This window comes from Gymnogyps californianus, chromosome 3 (assembly GCF_018139145.2).
Source record: "Gymnogyps californianus isolate 813 chromosome 3, ASM1813914v2, whole genome shotgun sequence".
In the NCBI taxonomy this organism is placed as follows: domain Eukaryota; kingdom Metazoa; phylum Chordata; class Aves; order Accipitriformes; family Cathartidae; genus Gymnogyps; species Gymnogyps californianus.
Genome location: NC_059473.1, coordinates 112,206,525 through 112,225,364, shown reverse-complemented (window position 1 = coordinate 112,225,364; position 18,840 = coordinate 112,206,525). Strand labels below are relative to the sequence as shown.

Below are 18,840 nucleotides of genomic sequence, written 5' to 3'. Positions count from 1 at the left end.
CGTCAAATGGTTTGTTTTAAAGTCTTCTATTAATCGTTTTTATCATTATATATATCCACTTACAGTAGCTAATAGAGATGCTCCTTTTTCATGCACTTGTATGGGAAGTCAGTGAAGAATTAAGTTGTAAGGAGCAGAGTTCCTCGTCCTTTTGGGGGGGGTGGAATGAAAAAGAGAAGATCCCAATAACAGAAGTCATGTGCGTTTTTTGGATCTCACACTGATATATTGGCTGGAAGCATCCAAGAGAATTGTATTTTTAATGTGTTTCAAAAATCAAAATACATTGTTTTCCTATGTATATTTCTAAGAACTTAAGGGTTTTTCTAAATAATTTTCATTTTCTTTTAACATGTCATTTCCGATACAAGTTCTTAATTTGTTCTGGCTTAGAATGGAAACTTTTTTTCTTAATTCACTGTGTCATGCACAATTTAAATTCTAAAGTAGAGGTGATTTTTCACAGTGTACGTACTGCAGTGAGGTAGTTTTGAGGGGTCTGAAGACAAACTTTACTTATTTGCCTCATCTTTATAATGTAATGGTAAAATGCATAATAACTTGGTCATATAATGATGTTTTTTGGTTTTTTGTTGTTGTTATGGGTTTTTTTTTATTCTTTAAATAAGCCCTTCAAGCCCCAAAATAAAAAGAGCTAAGAATGCTTGGTACTGGAAGGGGACTTCTGTATGTTCATGTAGAGCTCTTCTGTACCTGATGCCAATTTAAAAGAACACTTTTTTTTTGGAATGTAAAAATATAAGTAGAAATCATAAAGTTATGCAGTCTTACAGCTAAAAAGCAGTGGGTTAATAAATACAACTGTAGTTCTGAACTAATATTAGCTGGTGATGAGGGCATACATACCTAGATTTTTGCCTCACAAGGTATGGTACAAGTTTAAACTATTGAGCTAAGCTATATCTATTTCTACTCCATTCAGAATGTTAACACCACAGTTGCAGATGATGGATTTGCAGTAATCAAAATATTTTGCAACACATTCTGTGATCAAAATAGAAATTTGCTTCAGTGGGGGCTAAACGCAGAAAGAACCATAAATAAAACATGATTAAGTACATGGGTTAAATTCATGAATGTCATGTTATCAGTGTGTGCTGTTGTGCATAAATATTTGTAGCACAAATATTTGTTAAATATTTTTAATAGTTAAATATAACAGGCCAAAAAATAAGTATGTTAATATACAGTATAAAATAGTCAGCTATGACCTCCTTCATTTAATTTTGTTTCCCCTGAGCTTTCTGCTCCAGTATAGCATTTTCTTGTGAAAGAAGTGGTATGGAGAGATCAGCTTTCCAGATTCTAGCAAGAAAGGAAAACACATTCTCTACTGTTGTATCTTACAGCTAGATTAAAAAAAAAAAACAAAACCTCGCTTTTCCCTCCTTCCTCCCCCCAAAAAATTAAAAAATTCAGTCCAATAAAGAGAGATCAGATGACTCTGATCTGAGCATCTGACTTCGGTGGAAAAACAGTTTCCCTTATAACTCAAGAAGTATTAAACTCTGCTCTTGAGCTCTGGCCTCTGGCTTTGCTGGGTCTCTAGTGATGGGGAAAGCTAAGAAAACAATTGCCAGCTGCCAGATCGCTGCTTCTCTTATGCAGTGCCGTGAATAAAAGTGACTGGTGTCGAGGGCAGACAGAAAAATTGAATTACGGTGCTTAATATGTTACTTGTGGTTTATGCAGAAACAGTAATTTATGAAAGCACTTCCTGAGTACCTCTTGTTTGTTTTCACTTGAGGAAAAATCCTCTTGATTTGAAATTGAAACATATCCTCAGTTCCTTCTCCCAGGTCTAATCACAAAGTACTGCAACATTGCAGTAACAGAGCAGACTTGATCATGTACTGGAATAGAAAACTAAAGCAAGGCTAACTCTTTCTTGTATTTGGGTAGTAAAGGGTGGTCTGGGTAACAGTCTTTACTATGTGATTTTTTAGCGTTGCAAACCAGCGGTTGTCATGGCCTATGTAAACAGGTGCTGGTTTAGTTTTTTCCATTAAGTGCTTTGTTTATTAGGTTTAGTTCCCCAGCCACTGCTGATGTACACTTCTGTAGTAATGCAAATAAAGCAGTCATGGTCTATTACCTGAAAATTTGTCAGGACATAAACTTTGGTACCCTATCTGTAGTAATTTCTTATGGCTCTATTAAGTATTTTAGGATATTTGTGATTATTTCAAAGCTTAGAGTTCATTTCACAACTCCACTCTACGATCTTCATTTTCTTTTATCATAAAAGAGATGGTACCATTATCAATACTACGTACTCAATCTGATAACTTCAAATGGATACGTTATTTTCTTTGCCTACAGATTGTCTTCTGATGTGAATGGTGTAGAAATTATGGATGCATTTTGTGTGTACTTCTTTTTTGAAGGTCTTAGATTGATGAAGCAGAGTAGAGGGAAATTCTTACTTCTTAATGCATTTTCACAAGTTAAACGAGGCCATGTTACTCAGTGCTGATGGCACGAAGGGATTTTCCTACCTATTTTGAGAGTTACTCTGGTGAGCTGCAGTTTAAATTTGGCAGTTCATTTAAACAGCTGGAAGAAATTGAAACATCGTGACAGTTTAATGCATGAATAATCTGCTATATGAGCCAATATACGTATGTACAAATATAGCTCTGGGTAAAGAGCGCAGTGGCTTGCAGCTAAATAGGCTGTCTCCATGGGCCATGGTGGTGATAAAAGGAGTAATATCACCGGTAGGTCTGTTCACCTGTAAGGCACGCCAAGACACACTCAGTCTTTGGGTGTGCCAGTATGCTAGTTGTTGCTTTGGTTCCTTGATTTTTGTACAGAGAATGAACCTATCTTGAAATTTTGTCAAGAAGTAATTTAGCCAACTGATAACCTATTGGCACCACCTTAGAGAGGTGCACAGACTGTGATTTCTGGTCCCCCTACCCCTGTTTACTTTGCTTCTCCTATGCATGAGCTTGCTTCAGGCTCTGCTGACTTGGAGAATTTTTTTTCGCCAAGTAGTGGGAGACAATTATTCTTGTAAATGAAGGCAGCTATACTAACTACACCCAGGCAAGAGTGCACAATGATTTTAGGAATTGTAAACTACTGAATACCTCGCAGAGCTTTATGTGAACTTTCACAGAAAATGCGTCTTCAATTAAATTATATCTTTTGGAGATTGCTGGTCTTTATGTTTCTTCTGGTTTTGAGCAGGATTACAAAAGCTCTACTTTATGGAGTATAGTTTGTGGTGTACCAGCAAGTCTTTGTAAATAATCCTATGTGGGATTAGTAAATGGGAAGGAGGTAGTTTTCAAAATCCTTTTTTAGGACACCTCCACTAGCTGGTTAATTGTTAATGTCTTAAAATATACGTGCTTATAGAGTTGTTAATACATGTAGATAAAATGTTTCTGTTTTGGTGTTTGGTTGGAGGTTGATCTAGCTATACAGAAGGCTGTTGATTAGTGTTAAACTATGCAAGATACTAATCCTAAAACTTTTGTACCTGTACCTTGAGAGCAAAAATCCCCAATTTCAAGAACAGTAAGTTCATAAATAATCCTGTTTCTGTTCATGTTCTCACTCTTTCCAAGATTCCGCCTCCCCCACCTCGATGCTTCTCCTTTTTCTAGAGATCATTCCTGTTGGCTTCAGCAACATTAATGTTTACCACTCCTCAGGAGCAGGAGACTGATGCTCCCAGTTTTGTAGACCAAATAAGTGCCTCTCTGAAGCTTTGCACTGCAGACGTAATGGACCTGAAACATTTACAGCTGTTCAGGAAAAGAGCCTATTAAACATTCTTTCAAGTAGCGTAATTAAACTTGGACATTGTGTAAAACTAAGAGGTTGGGGGATATGGTTTATTTTACTAAATGTGAGGTTTTTAAATGCACCAGAAAATCATAACCGTTTGGTTCTGATTTCACAAATTAGTCCACTGAATTTCTGCTTTTAATGTGAAGAAAATGTGCAGAAACTTAAGATGCAGTTAATTTCTTTTTTTTGCTGACTCAGACATCTTACAGCTGAATACTTCTCACCTTGATTTCTGCAAGGAACACTCGAGAATGTTAAAAAACTGGTCCTTTAGTAGTTGTTTCATAAAGTAGCATAAATCTAATGTTGTTTCATTAACAGAGCAATGACTTTACAGTCTGTACTTTAAGGATTTTGTTTCATGTCCATATTGAGATGAATTTTTCCAAAATATTTTCAGATTTTGTCATAAAAGTTTTAATTTCAGTTTTTCAACAAGATTTATGTTATTAATTTTACACCATTTAAAGTGAATTTAAGAACTACTTAAGAAATAGGAGCAGTCTTTTTTGTGAAAAATAAAAATTGGAAGAGGCCGAAGTGGACTGCTTGCAGAATTTCAAACATGAATGAATGCAACGGATAGATGGTGTTCAGAATAAGAAAATATAAGCAGAGTTGCATTTTATTTCTCCTTACACGATGGAACTTTTGAAGGGGGAATAGATAAGCATTTCCTTTTTCTTCTGTAGACAGAATTATTTAATCTTTTTTTTTTTTTTTTTTTTTTTAGTGTTCTGGGTGATTTGAAGTAGGCACGTTCACTCAGAAAATGTTAAGAGTAGTCCAGTTCTTTAGAGAAAGATGGTACTTTTCTCATTCTGAGTTTTGGGGTTTTTGGGTTTGGTTTGGTTTGGGTTTTTTTTAGCAGTTTCAATTTGAGTAAGCAGACTACTGGAGTCAGTTCTTGTTTTTATGCTCCTAGCCATAGTGAGGAAGAAGATATGCTTGTATCAGTGCATCTTCAATAAAACAGCTACCTCCTAAGAGCTCCCGCAACCCTGAGGCACGTCCTTCTCATGGCCCTGCAGCTCCTGTTCTGGGCTTGCAGTGGCAGCTGCAGCAGTTGGCCAGGCTCTGGCATATCTTCCTTCATTTGGCATCCTTCTTGTTCCATCCCTGCTATGGTTTTTTTTGGAGCAGCTGTTAGGTTTTTCTTTCCAGATTTGGAAGTTCTCAAATCCTTACTTGTGTAGAAAATTTGGGTATATGAAGACGTGGAGGCATCGCATCCCAGAAAGCAGTTTGCGCATGGGAGAAGTATACTATGCTGGTATTCAGTTATTTACAAGGTATTTTAAAAAAGTTGTTTCTCTTCTTTCTCAACCAACAGGTTCGCCATAAAATGACACAGAAAGTTTATGCAATGAAGCTACTTAGTAAATTTGAAATGATCAAGAGATCAGATTCAGCCTTTTTCTGGGAAGAAAGAGATATCATGGCCTTCGCCAACAGTCCGTGGGTGGTTCAGGTAAGGAAGATATGTAAAAGTAAAATAATAATAAAACCATAAATCTTTCCCAGTCTTCAGCTGGTTTTGAATTTACATCTGAACTCAAATCATGGTTTAGGTTCAGATTTTACTTTTTAAAAAATACCTATTTACAGCAATTTCACTGAGCTTTGTGTATTTGACTGTGTTAGAAAGTAGATTAATTTACGTTTTAGTCACTACAAATGCATCATAAAACAGAAATAAACAGATTTTTGAAATATCCACGTAATTATTTGGAATAACAGGGAGGTGACCTTTCCAACTAAGAAAAATTCTGTATAGAAATGTAGAAACAAATGTCAACATTATTTCCAGTCTTTCCTTGTGATACAGTCAGTTGATCACAGGCAATTAGTATTAAGAGTGCTTTAAGTAGTTACTGTCTTTTCAGCTGCGATTTGGCAGATGGATGAGTGTACACTGCTGGTTTCCTGCAAGACAGGAGGTTGTAGCAGTGGTTTGCTTGAAACTGTCTTCTGTTTAGCAATCAGTTACTGAATCTCAGCTCAGAAGTAATATCCAAGTAATGGAGAGTTGACTTCTTCAGCTGATCTTGAACACAGTTGCTTGCAGCTGTCTCATGACGTGTATCATCATCGTGTTGGTAATTATGAATTATGCCTTTGGGAAGAATTAGTACTGAATATTGCAATTTGTTATAACTGGTAAATTACACTAATTAATAAAATTAGTAGTGAAAGCATAGGCTTAGAGAAATTGTTAGTACTTCATTTTGCTAAATAATTAATACATTTAAACGCTCTCACGTATATTGCCATGCTTCTGTATATTTAATAAGACTGCCTTAAGGTTTCCATATATTCTTATTAACACTTTACCTCATGTACGCAAGAAATGTTTTACAAGGTTTTTTTTATTTAGATGTTTTGCTCTTCTGAGCATATTCTGTGTTCTTGCCTATATTCAGCAGAAATACTTCACCAAATAGATGAATTTTTATTCAGTTCTTTATTTTTGTTCTAATGACAGTAGTTGTCCAGAATTATTTTTATTTTTCACGTGCAGTTGAAAGTAACAAGAAATGTATGACACTCAGTTTTCAAAGGGAAGTGTAGCAAGTGTAGCATGATATAAATGTATGTGTGTTTTTGTAAATAGCAAATGAATTAAAGTATAGTTGTAGTTGTGCCTTCTACGATGAAGTGTATTAGTGTGATATATTTAGGTAATGTGGTCCAGTGGGATAGGACGTCGAGCTGGTTTTAAGAAAATATAGGTCCTGTTCTGAGCTAGAAACTGGGACAGATCACACTGCTTCTCTGTGCCTTCTTTTTTATGTGAAAAACAAGTGAAACCAGAGCCCTAGATAATTTTGATTTTTTTTTTTTTTTTTTTTAAATAAAATCCCTTGAGGGCAATAGTGAAAGTGCTGTATAAAGGCATAGTGTTGTTATTTATTATTGTGTTATATTAATATCTTTACATGTGAGAATACAGAGACTGTTTTGGATTTTAATGACCAAATGCATGATCATATTATATATTGTATATACTATCCATTTGTGAAAACAAATACAGTGCAATATATATGTATTAAAAGATGTATTTATAATATAGGTCTTCTGTCACTAATATACAATAAATTTTAATCTAAAAGTCAAATCTCCGTAATAATGTTCCTGCCTTTCATGTTTCCTCATCCTCCACAAACTCCCTGGTTTTGATTTCCTCCGTTCCACGCATCCTCTTTTTCAGTTGCCTTTGAATTTTGTGTGGGTAACTTAACGATGTGAATGATTTTAGTTTTTAATGTAAAGGAACAGTATTCCCAGAGAAATAAGGGGAGAGACTTTCAGAGACTTTTTCACACCAGTCATTGAACATTTGATAGTAATGATTTTTGCTGGTTTGGGCCATTTTGAGACCTGGTGATTGCTGGATGAAATGTCTAAAACTTCAGCACTCTAGGTCTGAAATACATTTTAAGGAGACTAAACTTAGTTTCACTATCATGCTAGTAGGAAACATACTAGCTGCAACCTATACCAGACCGTTACTTTATTGTTAATTTCTTTGTATTGTGTTCTAGTTGTCTTCAGGAACATTTTTTTTTCTTTCTTATTTCCATGTGTTGATTTAGGACAAAATCAGTAGCGACAAGTGTTTTTGTAAATATGTACAGAGATAAGGAGATTTATAATATACGAAATTTAGAAAGAGTCTAAGATGCTATTCATTGTTGAGCTGTTTTCAAATTAATATACGATACTCCCTTTCTCAGATTTGATATTTTGCATTTTGACTCAGTGATGCTTTTTAATGCCAAGAAACATGGATATATAGAAGCTCATACTACTAAAATAATCAGGAAATCTTTTGCTTTCTTAAAAATGAAAATGAGGGGGTTTTGAAGTTCAGTAAATTTCAAGGTACTGTCATAATTAATAGAAAATGTAGATTACCTGAATATAAAAAATAAAGTTACTTTACATCAGTCTTGAAAACGTATGCTCAGGTTTAATGAAACTTCAAGATAGAGTGCTTTTTTCTTTTTCCTAGCTGTCTCTGAAAAGTAATTGCACTTTTTTCTTTTCCTTTTTTTTAATGTTGCAGCTATTTTGTGCCTTTCAAGATGACAAATACTTGTACATGGTAATGGAATACATGCCAGGTGGAGATCTTGTAAATCTTATGAGCAATTACGATGTGCCTGAGAAATGGGCCAAGTTCTATACAGCCGAAGTTGTTCTTGCTCTTGATGCAATTCACTCCATGGGCTTGATACACAGAGATGTGAAGCCTGACAATATGCTTTTAGATAAATACGGGCATCTGAAGCTGGCAGATTTTGGCACTTGCATGAAAATGGATCAAGTAAGTATGCAGCTGAATAATTTATCATCTATAAAACTGTAATTCTAAGGTTATTTTCTTATGAATTATAATACCCAAAGGAATATTCATCAAATGGTCCACTTGGTTGGAAAGCTGTTCCTTGTCTCCTAGTTTTAAATACAAGGGTACTTTAAATAGTGTAACCTTTTCTATAATAAACTGTTCTGGCACACGGAAGAAGGATATAAACTTACTTTTTGTTATTTTTGAAAGCATATGTGTTTATGAATTTCTGAGGTTCATTTTTTTGCCAAATGTCTGAAAAGCTTATGAGACGACAACTAGTTTCAACATTAGTAACCTTGGAACAGTTCATAAACTGACATTTTTCTGTAAATGAAATTATTTTATAGGCAAGATACAGTCCCTATTTTTTTTTTTACTGTGTCTAATTGTTCTTATAGCATCCTCTAGTGGTCATTAAAATGAGGTCACAGTAAGGCAGCAGTATATGATATATTGATTAAAATTTATGTTAGCTATTTGTCAAGATGTCATACATTTTAATTGTCCAGATTTTAGCATGTACAGCCAAATACAGTTTTCTAATGAGATTATATAAGAATATTTTATTTTTAACAGGATGTAATACTTTATATTATTAAAGGAGACTTAAAAATAAAGCTGCCTTTTGTAGTTTGCACTTTTAAAATCTTCCCTGACAAACAATGTTATGCTGTAATTTACACCATATATTCTTCCTGTGAAAAATTATAACAGAATCTAAACAAACTGTGTGTTTGTGTGTTATGATTTGCTTGGCCTTTGAAAAATTTCTGTATTAATGTTGGCAAGGATGATCCTTTTAAGCTTATTTGCTTCAATGTGTTATATTTTTTCCTGTATTGTTTAGGCAGTGCTTGGTATAATCTCTGCAATCTACTTAATTTGCATTTGCATCATTAAGTTCATGTCTCTTCAGCTGTATCTAGAAGTACTGTCTCTGGTTAGGGTTTTTTTTTTTTTCCTGTGAACACATTAACTTCATTCAACAACTACAGCTGTTTATTGAGGTTCAGTGGTTATTTAGTTTTGCTGATATTGTAGTTGTTATTCTAAAGGCAGATAGATTGTTTCCCTCCACTTTGATGATTTACTTGCTTGTATTTTAGGGGACGGTATTTAGTACTTGATCTCTTAATTTATTCCTTAAAAAAATTAATCTTGGTTTTGAGCCAGAAAACTGTAGGTCTTAAGGGAATCTGCTGTTCCTCAGAAGAGAAAATTAAAAAAGCATCAAAAACTTCATAATATAAATCTACAAAAAAGGGTGATCCTTTATGCTATTTTAGGGATCTCAGAAATGGTGAACCTAAGCCTCTTTTTCCTTTTTTCTTTTTCGTTGTTGTTGTTAAAAGAATGGAATACTAAAACGTGGTTGATCATATTGTAAATGTGAGATGTGCATGCACATTTCTCGTAAAGAGTTATAGTGAGCTCCAGTTTGGACTGGGCATCATCAATGAATCAGTGATCTCCTAAAGAAGTTAATTTTTTAACAGATTACATTTTAAGTTCTTCGTGTTTCTCAGACTCAGTGGAATGGCAAAAATTTTTTATACAGGAAGCTTTAGAAGTTGAGAGGTTCTGGATTGTCTCCAAATCTCATGCTACTTCTTACAAAACATGAACACATCCCAGCTGTGTAAATATAATATTGGTGTTGGCATGATGATTTCTAGAAAATATATGCTTACCCAATACTTATTTATGTTTTCTGATTTGGAGTTGTTTTAGCAGTTGTGCACATTAGCATCTTCCGTATGCTGTTGAGAGGCCAGGAAAATTCTGCTGCAATTTGGTGAGAGACTTTTTTGACCTTTGCTGTGGAATTGAATTCAGTGTCCTCTTAAGTCTTCCAGGCCAGTCCAGACACTTGCAGCAGAATTCCTCCTTACCAGTATGTGAAAAGAATTGCTAAGTGTTTTAGTGATCTTTTCCAACATAAAAGGAACTGACCTGTTTATGTAACTCAGTTGTGATGGTTTGGGGGTTTGTGGGGTTTTTCGTTTTTTTGCTTTTTTTAAAAATCTGCAACAAGATGAGTATTTCTATAATTGAATAAAGAATGGAGTTGGCCTCAAAGGTTTAGTAGGAATTGTGGTTCCCTTTTGGTATTTAGGTATGACAAGGTAGCCCAGGGCAGGTTTCACCGGACTCTAATCTTCAGGTTTTCTGTAAGAAACTAGACAGTAGTTGGCTTCAGTAGGTATTGTAGAGCCAGGAACTCCTAGTGTTGCCAGGCTCAGTACATAATGCTGTCTTGTGCTAACTGAGTTTTTAGAAGAGCACAGGTTTCAAGGATATCTGTTGAAAAAAGATGTGACTGAAAGAAGGGATGTTTACCATTTGGGATTACCACCTCGGCTCAGACAGTTTAGCTGAAAGAAGGAATGTATTCCTCTTTTTAGAACTCAACTTATTTCTCATTGAAGCTTGTCCAAGACTCTGCTGGATCCTTCTTGCTTCAGTTCATTGCCTGCAGCATGCTGCGCAAGCCTGGGTGCAGTGTTAACACCTGATCTGAGCTATCCTAATGTTTCCACGCAAGCGCTCTCCAGCTCTTGTTTACTGAAAAGAATTTCATGAGGGAGTGAAAGCCTGATTCTCGGCCTTGGTTCAAGACAGCAAGTCATTCAGGTCACATGGAGATCCTCCTGAGGATGAAGACTGAACTGCTTTGTCTTCAGCAATATAATAATTCTGAATGATGCTAGGAAACACTACAGCCTCACCGCCAAGTTGTCATAAGCTGTGAGAACATGCTGTGTCTCCTGGACAGCTTTTTTTAAAATTCTGCACTGCACATCTCTCACATAGCTGCAGGCAATGAGTTCCAAGATCCACCTTGATCTTTTGAGGTGGTGTGAAGTCTCAGGTGAAACACTGGCCTGAGACTCCCAAAAGGAAGCTCTGTATGAGAACTGCTATAGCAAGTGTGCTACTCGGGCATAACACAGAGGCTTAGTATTTGAAACACAGGAGTAGCACTTTGGCCAGAGAAAACGGCACCCTTTAGATCTCTTCAAATGCTGAAGTACAGAAGGCAGAAGTCATCATGCAGAATGTAGGGACTGTCAAGATGCCATGTACTGCACAGAGAGGACTTCCCTGTTTACTTGGCTTTGATGCCAGAGATTGTAGATGCCAGAGATCATAGAAGCTAGTCTGACTGTGGTATTAAGAGTATCCAGTACTTAAAAATACATACAGAGCAGCGCCCAAGTTCTTTGAAAGAACAAGGGTGTAAATGAGAGGAACAGAAATCGGAATATTATATTCAGATGATAATGGACCAGCCTCGCTAGGGACGTGGTAGAATCCCCATCACTGGAGGTTTCCAAGATGCGATTGGACAGGGTGCTAGATAATCTCACTAGACTCCCTCTCCCAAGAGAGGTTGGGCCAGATAATCTTTCAAGGTCCCTTCCAACCCGGCTGTTCTGTGATTCTGTGAATGCATTTTTAGATTTGTTCCTGAGACAAAAGGTAGAGAGTTTTACGGGGAGTGAAGTAAAGTACAACCAACTCCATGTGCTTCAGAGAGATACAGTCCATTGAGAACGGATGTTAGCACGCAGGGCCCTTTTAAATGTCGAAATATTTTTTTGTTTTGCTGTTCAGTTCTTTTACATCTTGTCTGAAAACTTAAGGCGTTGTTATCTGGGGTTCTTTAGCATCTGTAATGTCATTGGAAAGAACTCTCCTTGTTGCTACCTACCAGCCATCAGACTTGGGTAGGGCTGGCTTTTTTTTGGCACAACCTTTGCTTTGTTTGCATAAGACTTCATAAAATATCAACATGTATAACATATTAAAAAGTGTTCTTGTTTTGGTGTATTAATTATAGAGGAATGGGAAGTGGGGTGTTATTAAGTGCTTAGGTGTCGAGGTGATGAGGCTGTGACTGAAGCTGCGGTCTTCAGAGAAATCTTTCAGAACTGTTTAGGTGACTTTGTTTTTAAAGAAGCTTCTTACCCAGGGAGGGATTCAGATAGCTTCAGCCAGTCTTCACGGAGTGAAGATTCAGACTTTCCCTTGTTGTAGTTTTGCATTTGGATAAGGAAGAGATAGACGTCCACCAGCGTTGGAGGCCTCATTAAGATGCCACAGTCCTACTAGATCAGCAGAATCACATGAGCCTAGAGCAATTCCTCCAGTGCTCAAAGCAAAGAGAGGCTTAAGCTTCAGAAAAGACCTGTAGGTTTCTGCAGAGTGCTGTTATAAGCAGGATTTTCAAATAATAGTTCCTGCCATGTGCCAGATCCATTTTTGAATGTTCTCAGCTTCAGATTTCTGGAGTCTTTGGGCTTTAGTTTATTTCCCAGTGTTAAAATGTGTTCATCTGTATTCTTCTTTGTCCAAAGACTGCATTAGGTCTTCTGAAAAGAGTTAACTTCATTTTCTTATTCCAGGATGATCAAGCTACGTGCTATCTGGTTCATAGTATAGAAAGCAGAAGTTAACCTGCTCTTCATTCTGGAACTGAGAAGTTAAAACTTCCTTTAGGTTTCAGCTTCGGCATGGAGTTGTAGAAGATGATAGGCATTTGCCAGGAGGACATCTGAAGTACTCCTGAGGTCTCTGCAGTATTTAGTCATCACTTTAGTTTTTTGCCTGCCGGTTTATGACTTTCCAGGATTCTGGTTTAGTACATAAATAAAAGCTTTTGGCAGTTCATATTGTGTGTGAAAAGAAATATTGTAATGTGGTGTCTAATTTTTACATGTCAATACAATTCCCAAAGCAAAATGTTTCTCTTCCTTTCTTTAAATATGCATTTTGACTTTAGTTGTTGCTACTAATGTTCTGTATTAATATTCAGAATTAATATGTATTGCCATTCATGCTGATGGCAAAATGTACAAAGAACTTTGTAAGATGACTTAGAAAAGATTTCAGGTTGAGAGACAGAATAAAAGATGAGTGTATTTTTGGTACTTCTCTAACTTCATCCAGGATTTCATTTCATTCATCCATCTGGTCTCTCTGGAATGAATGTAGTGAATTTGATTAAAGGAAACAAGGCCTGTAAGTCTGAACCAGCATGCTGGCAGATCTGATGATGCTTCTGCGTCATTTAGCCCCTGCATTTTTAGTCTCTCAGTGTGAAGCAAAGAGGATGAAGAATCATTCCGTTGATACAACTATGTTAATGTTAATAAAAATAACTTTAAAAAAAAAAAAGCTTTGCTGTTCTTTAAAAATATTCTTTTCCTTTTATTTTTTTCCTATCTTTAAATAAAAACCAAGGTATGACTGTGAAAATTTACCTATAACTTGATTTATTGTCTGAATTAGACAAACTGTTATGTATCTGCTATGTAGGGCCTAGAACTCATAGCTTGTCAAAATTATTCTGAAGTTTGTCCCTGAATTCAGTGAGATAAGGAGCAGTCCAATATGGTGTGTAGCTTCATATTGAAACCAATGGTAAAAATAATAAGATTGGTCATTTTTGAAAGATGTAATCAAGAAAAACCACTATGGAGTAGGCAGGGGAGAGCATGTTACCAGGAACTGTCATATTGCTTCTGGAGTAAAAAATAGAGTCTTTCAAACACATTCCTCAAACCAAATATTTTAGGCTGTATTTTTTAAGGTTTTTCTGGTCTAGTAATAGACAAATTGTTTAAAGACTCAGAAGTATTTTTAATTGAGCTGTTTGAATTCTTACTGTTGCACAGACAGGTATGGTGCGCTGCGATACAGCTGTGGGAACGCCTGACTACATATCGCCCGAAGTTTTGAAATCGCAAGGGGGTGATGGTTATTATGGACGGGAATGTGACTGGTGGTCTGTAGGAGTTTTCCTTTTTGAGATGCTAGTTGGTAAGTAGCGATTTCTTCTGCTAATGAGATTATCATTGAGTCTTTACTATGCCTTTAGCTGTACTTTGCTGCAGGGGGGCTGGTTGTACCTCACTATCTAACAGCTTCTGACTTTTGGCTGATGCTGTTGCTTCATTCCTGTTCTCTTTGCTCTCTGTCGCTCTTACGCTGTGACAGCTGTTTGCGTGCTTGCTCAGTGATTAGTTCCCTGACTCGGTTCAGCTTAAAACTAATTCTTAGAATAGTTTTAACTGGGGTCAGCTACCTCACCATCTCATGAACGTTTGTGCCACCTGAGGGGCAGTACTGAGTTTTCAGGGATGAAGAGATGGGAAAGGAGTGGGAAGGGCAGGACTGCCCTTTTCTTTCTCTCCTTTTTTTTTTCTTCTTTCTTCCTTTTTTTCCTTTTGTCCCCCCCCTCCTCCCCCCTTTTTTTTCCCCAGCAGTAGCAATGGCTTCTGCTAGGTCAAAATAAGTATGGCTTGATTCTTTCTTTTATGCTTTGATTCTTTCTTTTATGCTTGAGTCAGGATTTTCCAGTAAAATACACTGGACTGCTATGGCAACGAACATAGAATATAATCTCTTAAGGAGATGAGTCATCTGCATCTTAAAATACAGTAAGGATCAGTATTATAGTCTAATAGCAAAATACTGATTATGGAACGATGGAATTGAGCATATAATTATTAAAAATCCAAATCAGCATGTTCTGGGAATATTGCAGATCTGCTGTTTCTGGTATCCTGAGCCAGGAAAGACATTTGGATATATGATGCTATTACAATCTCTGTGTCTTTCAGAATTAAGGCATTTTGACTTACAAAAAGTGTGTTTTATAATTAATAGTCTCTCATAAACAATTTTAGCAATAAGTAAAATTCTTCGGTTAGTAAAATATTGGACATAGCTGTCCAGAATGTTTTCTCAGAGCCTCTTTTTTTTTTTTTTTCCCCCCCTTGTATCTGAGAGGGAGGATTCTCCCCTTTTTATCCTTCTAATGAAAACATTTTTTTAAAGTGAAATCTTACTTAGTTTCTCCATATCCCACACATTGGTAGAAAGTATCTATTTTTGTTTGTGTTTAGGTATCAGATTCTGCCTATGGTCTTCTAAAACTTTATGCTTTAAAGAAAACACAGAAAGCATTCTGTTGTTTTGGTTTTAGTAAAGGCACAGTACTAATGAAAATGGTACTACTTTTTATTGTGTGCTTAACTAAAAGCTAAAACGTTGGTCACAGGATGAATCCTAACATTAATTCAGTGACTTAGGATAGTTTTGAGGAGTGGCCTAAATCAAAGCTGTTTCTGAGACTGAAGACAATTGAGAAGGGGAAGGTTTGGAAAGAGGGAGGCAGCAGCAAATATCAGTGATCCCCCTCTCCAATGTACTGGTATGACAACCTAATGAATTTACTGAAAGTCTAGAAGTTTAATTCAAGCTGGCGTGTACTAATTTCTTATTTTGCCATAAAATGACAGAAAGATGCTAAAGGTAGGATTGTTACATTTATATTCTTTTTGAAAGCTGAATGGTTTTTGTCCATTGGTCTGTTCGTACATTTTTCAAGTACCGCCTTTTGAAATTTTCAGTAGCTTGTTGGAAGCACGCAGTCAGCATGCTGACTGCCCTGCCAGGTGATCCCCACCTGCACGCAGCACACCAGGATGGAGGAAAGAGCCTAGCTCACGCGATTGATTGTTCACCTTCTCTATTAAACCTATGGATTAGTTGTGAGAAAGGATTTATATAAAAGTTGCAGCCTCTTGATTCCTGACCCAAACCATTTGTATATTCAGAATGTTGTCAGGTAACTTGAATGTCAGTTACCTTTATCAATACTGATTCTTTTCAGTTGTCCCAATTTTGCCTTTCTTAAGGATATTTGCAAAGCTAGACTTAACTAAAGCCTGTGCTGCAAACCTTTGGGTGGGAAAGGTCTATGATTTTAAAAGCCACCTGCCCATGTTAATATGGGCACCGAAGCTAATATAATATATCAGTCAACAAGATTTATTAATATGGGTTTAACAGTGCAGTAACACACTGTGAGGGCTCCTGCTCAGAGCTGACTTGCCTTAGGCAGCTCCAGGGGTAGGCAGGGTAGACCTGTGTGCCTCTGAAATGGTCTTTGGAGAGCTTTGATGGATTCTTTCCAACAAATGTGCATTAGCAAATCTTTAATGAGTTTCGGTCCGTTACACCCGTGGAAGCACTTAAAGATGGGGATTTATGTGGGTGTCAGCCATCATGTAAATTAGAAAACACAGTGATAGTCTTCAGGTAGAACAAAAGATGTAATTCATTGGGCAAAATTTTGGTAGTGATATGCAGGATGGAAAACGGTTTAGTTTGTCACACAGGCATTTTAGGGAAGGAATATTTTTAGTAGTATACATTATTTTGTACCCTGCATTCAAATTTTACTGTTTTTTTTTTAATAAAAGACTATTTTAGGTAAAACTTGTAGTCTTTTGTTTATGTCTTTTGTCTTTTTCAACTTACATGACTTGAACATGACTCAAAATCACAGTCAATTTACTATTTTATTTTCAGGCGATACTCCTTTTTATGCAGACTCGCTAGTAGGAACATACAGTAAAATTATGGATCATAAGAACTCATTACATTTCCCAGATGATGTGGAAATCTCTAAGCATGCAAAGAACCTTATCTGTGCCTTTTTAACTGATAGGTAAGAGCATGTATTATTCTGGTACTGTTTTTATTTTGGATGGTATTAGCACATGTACATTGTAAAAATTAATTCCTTCCATTACTTCTAATCTCTGTTCAGATCTCTTCTGCAAAATCTCCTGCTCTCTAGTTTTTCTTTTGGGGTGTTTTTTCCAGGTATTGTATTTTATTTCTATGAGCAGTTCTGACAGCTCTTGTTAACAACACAATTTGTGCCAGACAAATCCTTCCAATTGCGGTGTATAATACAGTAACAAACCTGTAAGGTTGAAAGTAATTTGTAAGCTCCAAGGCAGGGACCAAAGTGTTGTGCTCCGTGTCTAAGCGGGTGTTGCTTAAAAAATGAAAGCAAATACTTTTATGAAAATAAGCACGTATTTACTGAGTTTGTTTAAGCTTTCTTAGAATGTTTGAACTTTTTTTCATTTGCTTTGTTGTAGTAATTGACAAGTATAGCTAACAAACTAGCAAGGATATTGTTTTGGCTATAAATAGATCCTAGAGGTCTCCCTTTGTGGAACTGAGCCGTTTAATGATATTAAGCTGTGTAAGCTTGTTCTTGACCTGAACACTTACATTTTCTTTAGTTCCAGAAGGATCATCTTCAATTTCTCTGATTTAAAAGAATAACGCTGTAGGTCCATAGTTAACTCTGGATCGATGATGCCTTCTTATGCTTTCCTGTAGTCACCTGAACTTGGCTACAGCAGAGCATCTAGCCTTTATAGAATGAGGGACTAGGAAAAAAATTGCCTTATGGTTTTTGCATTCAAAGAGAGATTGATTGCTCTGTTGAGCAAGATCATGGTTACTCAGGAAGGATGTGCTTTAACAGCGTTTTTCACCCTTAGTAGCTGAAGGGTAGAGAGAAAATATGAGTAGAATTTAATAATGTAAATGTGGTGAGGTGTACTTCCACTACGTGTGTCCGTCTTCCTGTTTATATTTAATACAGTGCTCGGGCAATTTATTTGAAACAGATCCCTTCTTTCTGTATGTGTGATCACTGCTGAAGCGCTTAAAGAAGGAATAAGCATCGACCCTATGATTTATTAGTTCTTTTACACGCATTGTTTTTATGTCCTGTTCTTGTAGCTAGTTTTAAGAGAGACTATTCTGGTCAAACTAGAAGTTTTGTGTTGCACTTAAGATTTACTTCACTGCAAATATCAGCAAAAGATGTGTCAGGGTTAGTCATGGGGCACAGGATGGTATTCTTAAAATATTTATTTCAGTCCAGCTTTGAATAACTGTTCTGTGCAGTAAGTTAGACCTTCCTTCATTTGCGTCTTAAGGTTTGTCATGTGGTTTGGCAGACACAGAACTTCTGCAGGTTTTTTTTTTCCCTCGAGGCTGTTGGGTTTTTGTTTGTGTTTTTATTTTTTTCTTAGTTTTTGCCTCAGTGCTTGCTTTCTTGCTTTACTCCCCATGCAGCAGACTCCAAATTCTGGACATTTTAGCAGTCGCAGGGGGAGTGCATGCTAAGAAACAGAGTATATTTTATATAAGAAACTACAGATCAGTGGTTGGTGGTTTTCAATTTTTTTTTTATTTGACCGTTAATGTGGTTAACACAGGCAATCTTACTGAAAGCTTCTTTGCTGCTTATGAGCAAGTCAGAATTTAAATAACAAAAAGCAATTGCTATTTTTCCTAATGTGAATCTGGCTTAATTGCTACATTTAGGGATGTGCGACTTGGGAGAAATGGGGTAGAAGAAATAAAGCATCACCCTTTCTTCAAGAGTGATCAGTGGAACTGGGACAACATTCGAGAGAGTAAGTAAATTAGCTTAAAAGTTCTATTTTTATTCAATATTTGCAATAGTAGAAATTAAAAAAACTTTAGGCTCTATAAATTAAGTATTTTCTATCTATCAAGAATCTTGCTCAAACTTCCATATTTATCATTTATATTATAAAAACTCTTTATCAGTAAGGATTAGTAAATGCACATTTTTCCTACTGGAATTATCCTCACCTTTAACATGCTTTTGATGTATAGATTTCTGTTTTGAACAACAGACCTGGATGTTTCGGAATTCTAACTAAAAAGAATGGATGTTAGGTTCTGTTTCTTTGTGGCTTTTGTTGTTTTGTTTTGGGGTGGTTGTTTGTTTGGTTTTTTAACCT

At 36.2% G+C, this 18,840-nt stretch overlaps 1 protein-coding gene across 2 annotated transcripts in view; it reads left to right on the top strand.

Moving 5' to 3' along the window:
* The window catches only part of ROCK2 (Rho associated coiled-coil containing protein kinase 2), a 103,550-nt gene that overhangs the window by 57,158 nt on the left and 27,552 nt on the right, over positions 1–18,840 (top strand). For both annotated transcript variants that reach the window (XM_050892995.1, XM_050892996.1), the window contains exons 4-8: positions 5,159–5,296; positions 7,895–8,155; positions 13,864–14,008; positions 16,568–16,706; positions 18,395–18,486. In XM_050892995.1, coding sequence (XP_050748952.1) covers positions 5,159–5,296; positions 7,895–8,155; positions 13,864–14,008; positions 16,568–16,706; positions 18,395–18,486 — 775 coding nt within the window. The remainder of the gene's footprint in view (positions 1–5,158; positions 5,297–7,894; positions 8,156–13,863; positions 14,009–16,567; positions 16,707–18,394; positions 18,487–18,840) is intronic.